This window comes from Ambystoma mexicanum, chromosome 4p (genome assembly GCF_040938575.1).
Source record: "Ambystoma mexicanum isolate Mex_15411 chromosome 4p, UKY_AmexF1_1, whole genome shotgun sequence".
Classification (NCBI taxonomy): Eukaryota; Metazoa; Chordata; class Amphibia; order Caudata; family Ambystomatidae; genus Ambystoma; species Ambystoma mexicanum.
In genome coordinates this window covers 467099284-467114184 of record NC_090927.1, presented here as the reverse complement: position 1 = coordinate 467114184, position 14901 = coordinate 467099284, and the positions used below count along the sequence as shown (strand labels likewise).

The 14901-nt window shown below is 47.0% G+C and overlaps 1 protein-coding gene across 1 annotated transcript in view; it reads right to left on the bottom strand.

Annotated features, from left to right (window-relative positions):
• YWHAQ (tyrosine 3-monooxygenase/tryptophan 5-monooxygenase activation protein theta) overlaps nt 1-14901 on the bottom strand; it is a 76604-nt gene that overhangs the window by 36354 nt on the left and 25349 nt on the right. Inside the window, exon 3 of the mRNA XM_069605993.1 lies at nt 10346-10469. Within this exon, the coding sequence (XP_069462094.1) occupies nt 10346-10469 (124 nt within the window). The remainder of the gene's footprint in view (nt 1-10345; nt 10470-14901) is intronic.

The window sequence follows — 14901 nt, the reverse complement described above, 5'->3', positions numbered from 1 at the left end:
GCGCCTCACCAGGTCCTCTCTGGGTCAGTCCTTGAAAACACAGCAGCTTTCAGATTGTGAAGGAGTGCCACGGCACTTCTCGTCCAGCAGGGTTTCAAGGTCAAGCGTCAGTTACTCGTCGTAGTGGACTCCACATTTCCTAGCAGTGAGAGGTCCCCAGATAAACTGTTGCTCTCCCATTCATTCCGCTGGGTCACACTCAAGCATCCAATCACGACTACGGTCATTCATGCAGGCAGCCAGCCAATCAGGCACACAAGGTATTCAGGCCATTCACTTCTCCAGACACTCGCAAACAGTTATGTTTATTGGGACAAGTACCAAGCCATTCAACACTCCGAGCTGCATTCATACCGGTGTCGGGCAGGGTTGTCTCAGTCATTGTGTCAACCACCAGATACTAGACACCCACAACACAGAATGCATATTCGTCACACTATTCACCCAGGTCCCACCCACAGGAGGTACCCACAACATACATCACCGGGAAGGCTCCAGCTAGTCTGGCCGGGCCTTCACAACACCACCATATATGGCATTTCCACCCAACAGTCAGCCAGGGGGAAGGGACAGAGTCAGGGCTTCCCAGGACTTAACAAGGTAATGGGTAATAGAAAGCAAGAGGCCACAGGGGCCATCTGGTTTTCCATCAGGAATCAACTGATCCCAATGGCAGGGCTGGGGTATCCCAAAATGGAGGATACTCTGCGCACCTGTCAACTTCAGCATGGAGCTGCCACCAGCCCATACCCTGCGGGCCACCCACAGGTGCCCAAAAACACACTAGGGGCACAGGGTTGAACCCTCACCCATGGGTGCCCTAAGGGTATCCCACGGGTCCGTTCAAACCAAAAGAACGGAGCTGCACCGCCAAGAGCCCCACATGAACTCCTGCGCGGAAAACACGATAAAAAGCAGTAAAGGATACGGAGGCCCTGTCCCGCCGATGCATTTCCAGCATCACATACATAACTACACAACCACTGGAAGTGGCAAGGCTCAACAGAAGCAATTACTTTTACCCCCTCACCAGGCCCATCTTCAAGTGAAGAGGTTGGGCAGCACTGCTTGGCCGACTCTGGACTCCCCCTGGAATCCCCGTCTACACAGTAGAATTTCGTGAATGCGTGCTTCGACCTCCACGTAACAGCCCTGCAAATCAAAGCAGGGGCACACCAGACCGGAATGCAGTCGTTGCAGCGATCACTCTGGTGTAACGGGCTCTTGGACGACCAGACAGCGGTCGGGTTTGCCAAGTGGTGACAATGAGTGACGCTGCCAGAGAGCCACCCGGAAATAGAAGCCTTGGACGTGGCCTTCCCAGGGTTCACAATGTCCAAAGGTCACAAAAAGCGTAGGTTTTCTGGAAACTTTGTGCAGGGGCCACAAAACTTCGCTCTAGCCACATCCAGCGAGTGCAAAGTCCTTTCAGCCGGCGACAAAGGAGTCGTGCGGGGGTGAGGGGTCTGGGGTAGACGAGGAAGAAACAGGCAACACCAAGGGTTTGTTGAGATGAATTTCCGATGGAACCTTGGGCATGAAGAAGGGGAGTGTCTGCAGTATCACCCTCGTCGTGGAAAGTCAAATAAGGTAGCTTGCAGGACAGGGCTTGGATCTCACATTCTGGCTGAGTCGATTGCCACAAGGAAAGTTATCTTTTAAGACAAACTTGAGCGGAGCGTGATGCATAGGCTCCAATGCCCCCCACCCGCCCTCTGAGCCTAGTCAGTACCATGTTGGAACGCCGGGCCGCAGCCTTCACCGGCAGGAACAAACAGAACAGTCCCATGATGAACTCTTTGACGAGATGTTGCGTCCAAAGGGAAGATCGTCCTGGAGAATGGGTGTAGCGGGAGATAGCCACCAGGTGCACCTTGGAGGCGTGGGCTAGCTTAGTCTTCTGCGACCGGCACCAAGTTGCAAAATGCTTCCATTTAGGTCTGTAGCACTTCAAAGTTGACAATGGTCTGGCCCTGGCGAGGACCTCCCTGCAGTCCACCGACAGCACATAACCATCAAACACTAGCGATGCATGAGCCAGGCCTTCAGGTTCAGTGACCCTGGAGTGTGTTGCAGAATTGCACCTCCCTGAAGTTTGTGCCGTGGAGTGCACGCTCCTCCACCACATCGCTCGAAGGAACTCTATCCTGTGCTAAAGTCTCCAGACACCTGGATCCAACGAGCGTCCAGGAATTCCAGTGTGCATCTACAATCTGCAGAGCTGGATTAGGTATATACACACACAAGGACATGTGGAAATCCAGGATGGCTGCTATCCACACTTCGATGAGCCGCCAGGCAGGACACAGTCAAGCCTGGATCCCAGGAACAGCCCGTCCTGCGATGGACTCAAGAACCCCAGGTCCGTCAGCAGCCGGATGGTCCTTGCCGTGTGATCAATGGCGATGTCCCTTGACTTGGCCCAGATGAGCCAGTCGTCGAGGTAAGGATACACATGAGTCGAAGATGGGCCACGACTGGAGTCAGGCCTTGAAGACTGGGTGCTGACTTCAGTCCGAAGGGGAGAGCCTTGAACTGGTAATGCATCCCTTGTATGACAAGTTCAGGAACTTGCGGTGCTTTTCGTGGAAGTAGGTGTCCTCCAGATCAAATGACAAAGTCTCCCTCCTCCAGGCAGCCAAGTATGTGCTGCAGTGTGACCATCCTGAACAGCTGGGACTTCTGAAGATGGGCCTCCAGCCCCTGGTCTTTCTTACGAAAAAGTATCTTGAGTAGACTTGGAGCCCTGGAGTGGCTTGGAACTAGCTCCATCGCCCTTTTCCTTAACATGACCCAAACCTCCAGCAGCACCCGAAGGATGTGTTCCTATCGGGCCACTGGTGGTATCCGCAGACACGGAATTGAAACACTAAGGTGTGTGGGCGAAGCGTCCAACAATCAGTGGAGATGGTCTCCCTCATGCTGACAAATTCGCTAGCCTGTTGCTCACCAGGGTGCAGGGGTCCCGATGCCTTGTCCTGCTTGAAGGCTGGCGCACCACCTGGGAACCTTGAAGGCAGTGGCCATCTCTGAATGCCTTGAAGCAACCCCAGTCGGCTTCTGGGTCAGGGAACGGGAGAGTTGGTAGTAAGAGGATGAGCCCCCGCCGAAACCCTAGAGGACCTGCCCGACTTCCCTCCTGAGGACAGGACTGTGCTGTTGAGTGTGCCCAGGCCACAGGCCGTCTGTCAGTCTTGATGGCCTGGAAGGATTAATCAACACCCTTCCTAACAGGTGGTCTTCTTTGAAGAGCATGTCCAGGACCCTCCTGCCTAAAGTTGGTAGCCTCGAGCCAACCACGACAAAGGCAGAAACCCATGTACGCAGTGTCCAGGGTCACGGTGAAGGCGTGGTCCGACACCACCTCAATGTCCTTAATGATCTCCAATGCCTCGACCAGTTTGTCATCAAGGAAGAAATCAAGGAGCAGGGCAATCTTGTACCAAAACTCCCGGTTGTACCTGGCCACAATTGCCCAGGCGTTGGCTGTTGACAGTCACTGCCGAGTAAATGACTCTCCAACCCATGGAATACAATTTCTTCCCCTCGTTGTCGGATGGTGCAGAGGAAGACTGGTTTGACGACTTTTGGCGGCATCCGAGACAGAGTCCAGCGACGGGTTGGGCCTTCAGACACCTGCATCCAGTATTGCCCAGTATTTTTTTTCAGGTTGGTCCTCTTAGCTGGGGCCGAGGGATTCTTCATCAGAGCCAGCCCCGTGTCCCAAAAGTCGCCCAGGAGCGGCATTGACAGAATGTTCTTCCTTTTTGCCTCCCAGCGCTGCTACAGAACCCCCCCCCCCCTTCTAGGTGAGCTAGAAGAACTGACGCACGGGTGATAGTCTGTCCGCGCCCCCCATGCCACTGGGGCCCCGGACTGGGTGAGCCCTTTAGCCTTTAGAAGGGAGGCTACCACCAACTCGATCAAGGACGACAATTTAGCCTGGAACACCTGCGCCTTCACGGGGAGGTCAGACACCTTGTCCTTCTCCAGTTTCTCCCACAGCTTCCCTTTCTCTTGGATAAAGAGCTGGAGAGCGAGGCAGACAGACGAATGCGCCCTGCCCGTCACGGGACCCGCCTGTGCAGCAACCCAGACAGAAGCTGACGCGGTGCTTGGCCTGCCATGGATGGAGTTGGAGCCCCCTCAAAAGGTCTTAGAAGTACGCTCTGGCTGGATACGGACTGCCCCTGTGCACCACCTGGGGGGGATGGAGGGGCTTTCCGCAACAAGAGCAGAGCTTGAAGAGGGAACCAGCTGTCCTCCAACATGGTCTAGTGTGTCGACGATGAAAGATGCCGATAAACAGATGACCTTTAATCGGATGATTGAGCACACAGAAAATCTGTATTGTTCAAATTGAGCCCATCAAAAAGCGCAAAAAACGCAGAAAGCTGGACGAGCAAAACACAAGGACTTCAACGTGCAGTAAAAATCTGAAGTTGGCTGCCAGAGAAGGGGCGCAGGGAGAAGGCAGTCATTGGCTGGGGCAGTATGACTCAGAGCTCAGTTATTGGTTTATAGGAGAAAGACAGTTTAAACAAAAGGGAAACTTCTTTTACCGAGGATCCCCAGACCGACTACTGTGAATCCATGCCAGACCCCCCCCCCCCCCCCCCCCAGTGGGTCACATGGACTTGCCTACTGGCACATTGTCACTGGCCATTATACATAAGATCACTGATACCCTGCTGAAAACCTAACTCCACGGTCCGAGGCTAACCATAAATGTTTGTACACAAAAGGAGAAAAGGTACACAACCTTTAGTCTATTAGATTGCTCATCTGTCTAAGCGAAGATGGTTAGCAATGACCCATACCTATTAGTCCTGACAAAATGGACTTTTAACACAAATTTAAATATTAAATCATTTTAATTTTCATATTCAAATTCAATAAAACATTGTTAAAACAACTTATTTTAAAACACTGTATGACCCAAGATTATGACCCACATGGTGGGTATAACACCATTATAAAAAGGGATGAAATATACCACAACATGACATGCGAATGACAGCATGCCCACACCGGGACAGATTTCTAGACGCTAGCTTCCGCCGCATCTGGACGGGACTGTGAATGTTGGCTTGCCCACGCCCAGATAGAATTCTAGTCATTGGCCTGCGCCGCATCCAGATAGAGTTGTGGGGGGGTCAACTGGTGTCACACTGGGACAGAACTGCAAATGCTAGCATGCCAAAGGTCAGGTAACCCACTAACCAATATAAGCTCAAACTCTGCATACTTATCTCACTCAAACGCACACAACCATCTCTCCCACAACAAGCCGCACGCACACCACCACATAAGCCGGACCAACAGCACACGCGGCCCATCACAGACCCGATACCCGCACCAAAGCTCAGCATCTGGTGTATACAGAGTTGAAGCTGCCAACAGAACACCAATCCTCTCACTAGCCTACTACCTCTTCACCTTACTAACCCAACCCCACCTTATTTACAGATCAGCCAGAGCGCCTGGGGACCAATTCCGTTTGTGACGGTGCGCGGTACAAATACCTTTAACATTTAACATAGAAAATTCAGACACATGACGATTAACATCGCAACAGATTCAATTGTTCCACTGAAGCCTTTGGACAAAACTGCAAAGTGGGCGTTTTGTGAAGCTGCACGCTTCCTTTTGGTGTTGCTGCACAGAGCGCTGAAGCAAACCCCATGGGGGTGTTCAATATGTTGACTTTGTTGCATGGGAAGCATCCATAACGGAGCATGATGCCTGCAGTTCGGAGCAGAGGGCTGCTACTCGGAATCTTTTGTTTCCCCATTAGATGACTCTCCAGTATCCTTAATGAAACTGGGCCTGTACTGCTCAGCCTCAGGGTATTCAGTCGACGTCTCAGCCTGCATAGCGTAAGCAGCCCAGCAGTTTGATAGTCTATTCATATTTAGTTGAAGACCTTCCACGCTCTACATGAGTCCTGATGGTCTCTAGGAAGAAAATGGTTGCGCACACTGCATATCCTTCTAGGGACACTTCTGGTTATAGGTGGGGTATTAAATAGAGTACTCCCTCCCGCCCCCATGGTGAACAGGGAGACTATTACGGTGTAGGGGGTTATAGAGCCACTCCTCTAGTGAAGAGCTGCCCATCTCACTGCGGTGCAGGATGGACCTCTGTAATCCCTCGAGAGCAGAGTGAGAAGCGGTTGTCAAAAGTCAGCGGGTACAGTCGAGCAGACCTAGCTAAGAAGGCATAGCAAAGTATTAATTTGCATCAATATAAATGCTTAGTCACAAGCAACAAACTCTGATAACTAAAAACTATGCAAAGTGCGACCAAACCAATGGGGGGGGGGGCTAGACGCGTGAAGGATCATGGGAACCAGTCCTTTTAGGGAGGATAGTATTACAGCAACACCCCATGCACATTTCTGTTCAAAATTGGAAATATAGATAACCCGGCAATTAACTTCTAGACATCGGCCTATACATCGAAAAGTCAAAAATTGAATTGCTAAGACAGATTTGGTGGATATTTTGCAAAAAAGTGTCTGGGCGCCACCAGACTGAACATTCATTAAGCCAAACAAATTGTTTTCGGCCTACTCCCATTCATTTCTCCCATAGAGGCACAAAACGCATAAAAATGCGGGAAGGAATTGGAACAGGCACAAAACAACTTGTGGGATAAGCACTGACTTGATTTACAGGAAGAGTCTGGGGTTATTCCATTCAGGAGTACTACAAATATTTGACTGAGAAGAAGGTGCTCAAATATCTATGTCCCATGGTGATTTGCAGCAGATTACTGCAGTGTCAAAAGGACGAACAGCTTCACAAGTAATGGGGAAGCTTTCTACCACCAACACTTCCAGAGCACAATGGCCCAGCCATCCAAGTCACGATCTAATAAGGGCTGATAATGCAGTTTTTCTGCCCGAGGAGAATGCAGCACCATTTGACACTGCTCCCTTGCTGACCTAGTCCATTTGTTCTTGCCATGGTACATTTCCTACAGTTCGAATAGTAGGAGCATTGCCCTAGTCCAGTGTTCTGCTCAGTCGCATCTAGCACCTTGGTCACTCCAAATTGCCTGACCCAATTCATTGCCTTCCTTAACTGGTTGCTGCACTATTTAAGTGCGGTTTAATAGCTACCATTGCATTCATACTCAACTAGTCTGTTCTTTGGCCGCTCCAAGTTGTTTCCTTTTGCCCGTATTCACACAAAAAAAAAAAAAAAATCTGCGTTTTGCTTCCACATTGTCAAATCCCTGATATCCCCCCCCCCCCCAAAGCCCCACAAATGTTCCACTTGCGACTGTAATTGCTGCCTGGTTGCCCTAGATTTCCGGTTACAAAAAGGCATGGGCCAAAAGGTCGCCCAATGGTGGTAGTGTTTCTCTACTGCCTTGCCTCCTGGTTGTACCAAGTAAATCATTGCCCAAGGAATCCACTTACAAAGACTACTTGCTCCCAGTTTACCACAGACGGGATTACTTGGTGCATTTGCTCTCTAGTTACTGTTACTTTATGTACACCAATTAATCCATTTGGCAAGTGGGACACTACAAAGTTTCTTTTGTGGCTACACGTTTTTTCCAGCTATATTAATCCACTGTATAGCTACAGTGATCTCCAAAATGTTCTGAACGTTTTTGTAGCTATGCAGCTTTGTTGACTGTTGCAGATCAGTTGGCAATACATCTGGTCAATTGCATTAGTTGGAGAATGAAATGTGCTGTCAGATTAACTTGTTTATGCAACAGTAGATTCATTTTGTGCCTTTGCCATTCATGCCCACCAATTGGATTCAATTTATGTTATTTGTATTTATAAGAAGCTCATTAACCCAGAGGCATCTAGACGCTGGTTACAAAAAAAGAAAAGGGGGGAGGGGAGCATGACTATAGGACCAGGCTCTTTGTTTGGATATAGTGTGCTAACCTGATTTGACCACTGCTGCACCTGTAACCATTCAGCATGTCACCCCTATGTTGTAGAAACCTTTACTATGTTCAAGAACCCTCAGTGGGCGGCACTCATGTAACCCATAATCAAGCCTTCTTAAGCTCATCTTAGCGCCTTGATGCCCGTGGGCTGCAGTGCACTTTACAAATCTAAATAAAAATAAATTAGTTGAAGAGTTAGTCTTTAGATGTTCCCTGAAGGCGTGTTGAATCTTGGTATGGTCGATGTTTGTAGGCCGATTGGATAGGCTTGGTAGAGGAAGGTTTTTTAAATTAATTTTTTGAACTCGTCTCATTGTTGTGCCTCATTGGTGATAGAGTGCCTTGAACTTTGGTGTGTGAGATGTGGTTGTGTGTGCCAATGTCGAGAGCTGTCCGGAGAGCATTGTTTTGAATCGTTTGTGCAGGTTTTTCCAGAGGTTCCAAAGTAAGAAGTTGCAGTAGTTCAATTTTGAGCCCATTGGGGACCTAGCAAGGTTTTCGGAGGACAGAAAAGGTTTGCTTGCATTGATGAGTGATGGCATACCCCGATGAGGAGACAATGTGGTTGACTTGGTGAGTCATGGTGGGGCTGAGTCTAGGTGGACATCTAGAGTTTTGACAGAGGGAGCTGTGGATATCTTGTGACTGTCAATGGTGAAGGATTTGTAGGAGTTATCCTGTCTTGTCAGGCAGGACAGTAAGGATTGGATGGTTTTGTAGATGCGAAGTTGAGTCAGAATGGTAGTCACCAGAAAGGGGTATGATAATTTGTATGTCGGCACAGTTTGTGTAAGATGCAGAGGACGTCCAAGTGGTCAGAGAGGGGTTTGGTGTACAAATTGTATAGTGTAGGGGAAACAAGATACTTGGGGAACACCACAAGAGGGAGTGACAGGGGTAGCTGAGGCTTCTTGTGCAAAGACTCGAAGATCTGTTGGCAAGGAAGGAGGCTATCCATTTAGTTGCATCCGGGGAGAAGTGGGATGAAGTGGATAGTGTTTGGCAAAGGAGTTTGTAATAGAGGTCGGAGGCAGCAGAGAGGTCAAACAGCAGGAAGAGTGATAGTGCGCCCTGGTTGTTGGTGATGCCAAGGTTGGTTTTTGAGGGCAATTGCCGTTTGTGCCATGTTTGGGACAGAAGCAGGACTGACGTGATCCCAAGATGTGGTGCAATTCTAGGAATGCCTCTATTTGCAGATAGGGAACTCTGTCCATGATTTGAGGAGGAGGAAAGGCACTGCTGTAATATGGCGGTAGTTTGTGAGGATGGTGGGGTCAAGTGTAGTTTTTTTTGCAGCGGGGCTACCCAGGATAAGTGCGACAGGAACTAGGCAAGAAGCAAAGGAGGTTTGGATGATGGCAGCAATGAGGGATAGTAAGGGTTCTGCACAATCTTTGACTAGTGAGTCTAAACAGGAGTCGACCTTGCAGCATGATGGCTTAAGGCCTTTGATGTTGGCTACGCATGTGGTGATGGGTTGGAACTCGAAGGGGGGGGTGGAGGAGGGCATTGGGCAAAGGGATGTTTTGTTGGATGTTTGATTTTTCCTTTAAATTGGGTTATTTTTCTCACGAGTGTCTTGGATGCTGTTGCACCATGCATCGTCTTTGAGGATGGCAGGGGAAGTCTCATTCCTTGATGTAGAATGAGCTCACAGCAGCTTTGTGGATTCTCTTGCTGCTCAGGCAAACCCACCAAGCCTCTCACATGGCTCGATAAATCGCCTCACTCAAACAAGGCCATCGATCAGCAGGCTACAACCAATTTACATTCCACCACCCCAAATCCATGCTAGCACCATGGGTACAAACAAATCAGGACACAAACCTCACAGCAACTGATGTAGATCTCAGGATTCTTCCAGTCCAGATGCATCAACACAAGAACAACTTGTGATCGTCTCCCTCTACCTAATCCAACCTTCTCTCGGATTCAGAGACTCTAAGAGGATAGCCATAATCTGAAGCATATTAACTTCAGAGCCAGAAATTAGGGATAGCTATGAGTAGTCTACAAACCATTGCAGGGATTTTCCAAAACTAAGTACAGGCGATCCATGTGCCTAGTCTTATAGGCACCCAACCATTTATTAAGCAAATACATTGGCGAGGCTTTAGTTTGTAATGCAAACATGATTGATGCAGGCCACCAGTATGCAACCTATATAATCCAAACCCTAAATTTCTTGAGAAATGTATTGAGCCAAATCACCTGCAAACCATTTTGATACATGAAAATGGTAGGCATGCTCCCATAAACCGGAAAGCAAGAATGCATAGTAGAAAAATTGCATATGAACTCTTAATCTGCAGATAAGATTACATTCTCAGACTTGAAACTAGTGCTCACAAGCAAAGTAAGAAACTATTAATCGCTCACTTTACATGGAGCAACACACAAAAAACTAATACCAAAACCAACGTACTTTTCCGCTCATCGTTGCATGCTACTTCAGCCAGGTACCGGTAATAATCTCCCTTCATCTTCAGGTAGAAAACTTCACTCTCAAAATTTTTTGAGTTGCTTATTAAGTACTTGTCCAACAGCTCCTGCAAAAACAAGAAAGTATCAGGTAAAATGCAATCAAGTACAACCTGTGTTCGCAGCAATGTCCGAAGTCTACAACTTGCAGGTAGAGTGAGGCAGCTAGAGTCTGATTAGTGCCTAAAGCCCGAATCCAGCGGGCCTCAGTGAAGGTGAACTGCAAATAAGTACCATTAAAAGAGCAAATATCTAACTTGTAAATTTGCTTCTCTTTTTCATGTTGGTGCCAAACCTAAGATGTAATGGGGGTATGTGTGGTATTAAACCTGCAAAATCAACTGTGCAACCAGAAAACCTGTCTCCACACTTAAGGAAACCCGCTACTTATGGATCATATTTCCTTTGGCTGCCACAATTGGGGGGTCTCTTAATTCTGGTAAATGTGCACCACACAAAGCCACCCTTGTTTACAATTATAGCGATTGCTCCAAAGCAAATAAAATATTGATCGTGTATGATGTGCACAACTATTGTTCTGCCACTTTAGGAGCAACGTTTCTCTACCAGCAGACTCGTAAAAAGATTTAGTAAACGTTGGGATAGAGTGTTTGCATGGAGCATGTCGCTAAATGTATAAAGAGCCTGCCAGGAAATTATTTACCCTCCCGCCCCGGATATGGAAGTAGCCCTGGGGGTCTCCACAAAGAAATTAGGATTTCCTCCTGCCCCACAACCCTAAGTTTTAGCAGGGAGGACAGCCCAGGGGCAATATACTAGTGTTGGAAATTGCAGCAAGATAGCTACCAACACCCAGGGCCCATGGGTGCAGCTTGTCCCACTTGTGCCAGACAGGATAGCTTCCATACAAACTGCCCAAAACCAACCAAATCCAAGTCTGTGTCAAACAAGTAGCTAACCTTTTCAGTTTCGTTATTGTGTGTCAAGTCAGAAAATACAATTGGAAAAGGGTCTGTTGGTCAACATTACCGTGCATTTTCATTCCAGATAGTGAAAATAAATCAATTTTTGTTCATTTGTCAGGGTGGTTTATATTGTGAGGTGTGCTCCAGTCATCTTTTATTTGCATACGTCATAAAAATCACAACTTTCACAAAAAAGTATGAAGGTAAATCCATCCATTTATCAATATTTCAACACTGAAAGAACAAAAGGAAAATATTGATCTTATTACAAGAAAATAAAAGCAGTAAAAATCTACACCAATTTTCCTAAACGAATTTAAACTGAACCTAAACTTTTTGATGTTAATGCCCACAGCTAATTCAATATAGTGGAATGATAACCCCAATACTACATGGATTCTTCAGCCAAATAAAACATACCAGCACTTGTCTAGGTGGTAGAATATTAGCGCAAAATCTAATTAGAGTTATGCATGCAATTGCACAGGGGACGCAACGCAGACTAAATAAAAAGGGATACAATATCCAATTTTTATGTAGATTTTGCAATTAACTCATAAAATGCACTCACTGTTGCAATACAGTCTACTCTGTGTAGTGACTTATTTTGCCAGGATTTAGTCATGCATGGTGCTATCCAGGTCTGCCAGTACCCTCTAGCTGTATTCAGCAAGGCCTTACTTGTGATTACTTCTCATCTCCATCAACAACCTCAACTTTCCTCAGAAGTAATTTCCCGAGGAAACTACAATTTTGTAAACCAAAGACAGTAACCTTTGGTTTGCTCTTGCCTCATTGATGTAAACCCCAACTCATATTCAATTAGCACAATGGATTTATGCACACCGAGGGACCAGACAATTCACTATATACAAGAGGCATAATTTCTATCCTGTACAAAAAGGTCAGGAATTATCCCCCCTCCCACCCCAACAGCATTTCACCATTGGTGAAACCGAATTTTCCATACTTCTTACCAATTTGCCTCAATTGTACAACTGCAGTGGTTGCCTTACCTCAAGTAGTTCCAAAGACAAGCTTTAAAGGCTTACTGAAGACCGGAAATCTTACATCCTTCCTTGATAACCCAATATTGTTCACCGCCCATGTAAAGTGGACATTAAGTCAAACACTGCTAAATGTATTTACATTTTTTATGGAGCCAATTATTTTCTACAACCTGCATAGGATTACAGAGGGTGATCACTGCCATACCAATGTAGGCGCAACAAAAGGACGCAGCATCCACATTCATGCATGCTTTAGTCATCTATGTGATAACCTTATTCTAGTTCCTTAAAATGTGTAAATAAGCAGTTAACGAGTGATGAGAAGATGTGGTCATGGCTCTAAAGTGAAGACTGGATCAAATCCCATCCTAGTGCGATATCCTGACAAATCATTTAATTTCACTGTGTCATTAGCATCCATGCCAGAAGAGAATTTGTCAATACTATTTTATAACAGAACTTCAGTGTAAGGTAAACAAATCAAATTAGTTGAACGCATACTTGGTTAAGACTTGAAGCCATTAGATCAGTATGCCATTAGAGCAGACAGCCTATTTAAAAAATAAAAAGGGGGGGGGGGGGGGGAGGAGACAAAAATAAAATAAATAAAACTTGCAGACCCACGACCGAGTTTACTGCTAGACTGGGCTAGCTTGAGATTTCAGGCAAATAACACTTTGGGCACATGCAAACGATAGCTGTGCCTCAAGCACTTGACCATACTAAGTAAAGACCCACAAGGCGCACACCCCACATCAACTTATAGCTATACTCCAAGGTAAATTGTGCCTTATGTGCCGTCCAGCAGGTTGTGGACAAAGTAACCGCTCAAACTTTGCTGAAACTCCAGGATAAGCCGATTGGACAGCACAACGAGCTGAGCCCTCTCCCCTACATCTGTGTGCAGCCTCCTGTGGCAGGTTTGAATCCCAGCATGGCCAACTCAGTCTTTCATCCTTCGAGGTCGATAAAATAGAATACCACTTGGAGTGCTTAAATAGCAGTTGACATTCTTATCCCAGAGACCCATGGGCGTGTAGCGCTGTGGGATAAGCAGCCAAGAGGTCTACAGCCTCCCCTTTCAGGTCTTCCATTCCTCCAGGGTATGGAAAACATTACCAGGGAACAGACGATACCCATAAAGCCAACTATCAGTGGGACTGGCTAAAGCTTCACCCTATCCAGGATTTTGGGACAGATTTTTCAGGCACCCTGAAGACACTTTTCACCCTTAGTTTGATGGCATCCTTGTGGCAGAGGATGCCTCTTCTCCTGACATGGCCGAGCTCAATGAGCCCTCTACAGCCCATGGTGCCTCCAATTTTGATCCCAAGGCTACTACGTACTAGGGGTATAATATGCAATCTCAAGAAAGTACAGATGTTCGTATCACTCGGAGACAAGACTGCTGATGTACTAGAGGATATTTGAGCACAACAGGTCTCCTTTTCCAACATCTCAGTCACTCTAGATAATCTGGTCAAGGATGTGCATGGATGAAAGCTTCCAGCGGGTCATCCTGCTCCCATTTATTAGGGACAGTCACTTAATTTCAAAGAAGGTGGAACTGGTTAGGAGTCACAGGATGGTAGCAGACAGCCTATCACAACCAAGTTCAAACCTTAAGCTCCTTGAGGCTACAGATACCAGTCCAGAAGGGCAACCATTATAGAAAGACAAAAGCCCACATGCATGGCCGTGGACGGTGAGAGCCACCGTCTCTTTTGCTATAGTCTACTTGAGTGGAATGGGTAGGCCCAATCATGGGCCCGGAGCCTGCTTGAGGCTCAGGATACATTGCACTTCCATGAATCTAGAGATACTGCAGTTAGAACTTTAGAAGACGCAACCTTATTTACAGGGCTCCAACTTTAGGTTTGTGTTGAACTACCCAAAAGGCTTGGTAGCTATGGTCCAGCTGCAGGTTTAGTCTAGGAGGGCTGTAGTTCAAGACCTTTGAGCACACTTCTAGACAACAAGATTAACACTGTAGTTCTATCCAAATATAGTTATTATATATGCACTAGGACAATGTTATTATTAAAGTCCTAGGTCAGCCAAGTAAAAATAGCTGCAATACACAGCACAATAGCAGACCGTAAGATAAACAGGTAAGAATAGAGTAGCAAGTCATTCACAACCCAACATTTACTTAATAAGCAATACTGGTAAGTAGGTAACTTGAGGAAAACCTTATCCTTAGGATGCCAACCTTACCTGGGGAACAAGCACCTCAAAAGCTAGATGGAGAACTTGAGCCTAACCAGTCTCGAGACAAGCTAAACAGTCCGAGGATGCTGTCGGGTCTGGTCAGTCAGCTTTAGCACTTGCCGCAGACTTCAGAATGGATCTCAAAATGGACGACTGGCTTCAGCATCAAAAACCTCCCCTTTTAAGCAGGAAGCCAGCCAATTAGCATGAACTGGGCCCGAACAGACATTTGAGGACAAACACCTGATGAGCGTCAGTGACTTTCCAGTTTCCTGACCTCCCAGATACACTTGCCTTTGGGCAGGGCTTTCCAATGGTAGCACAGCAAAGAAAAAAGGAATTGAGCGAGACTT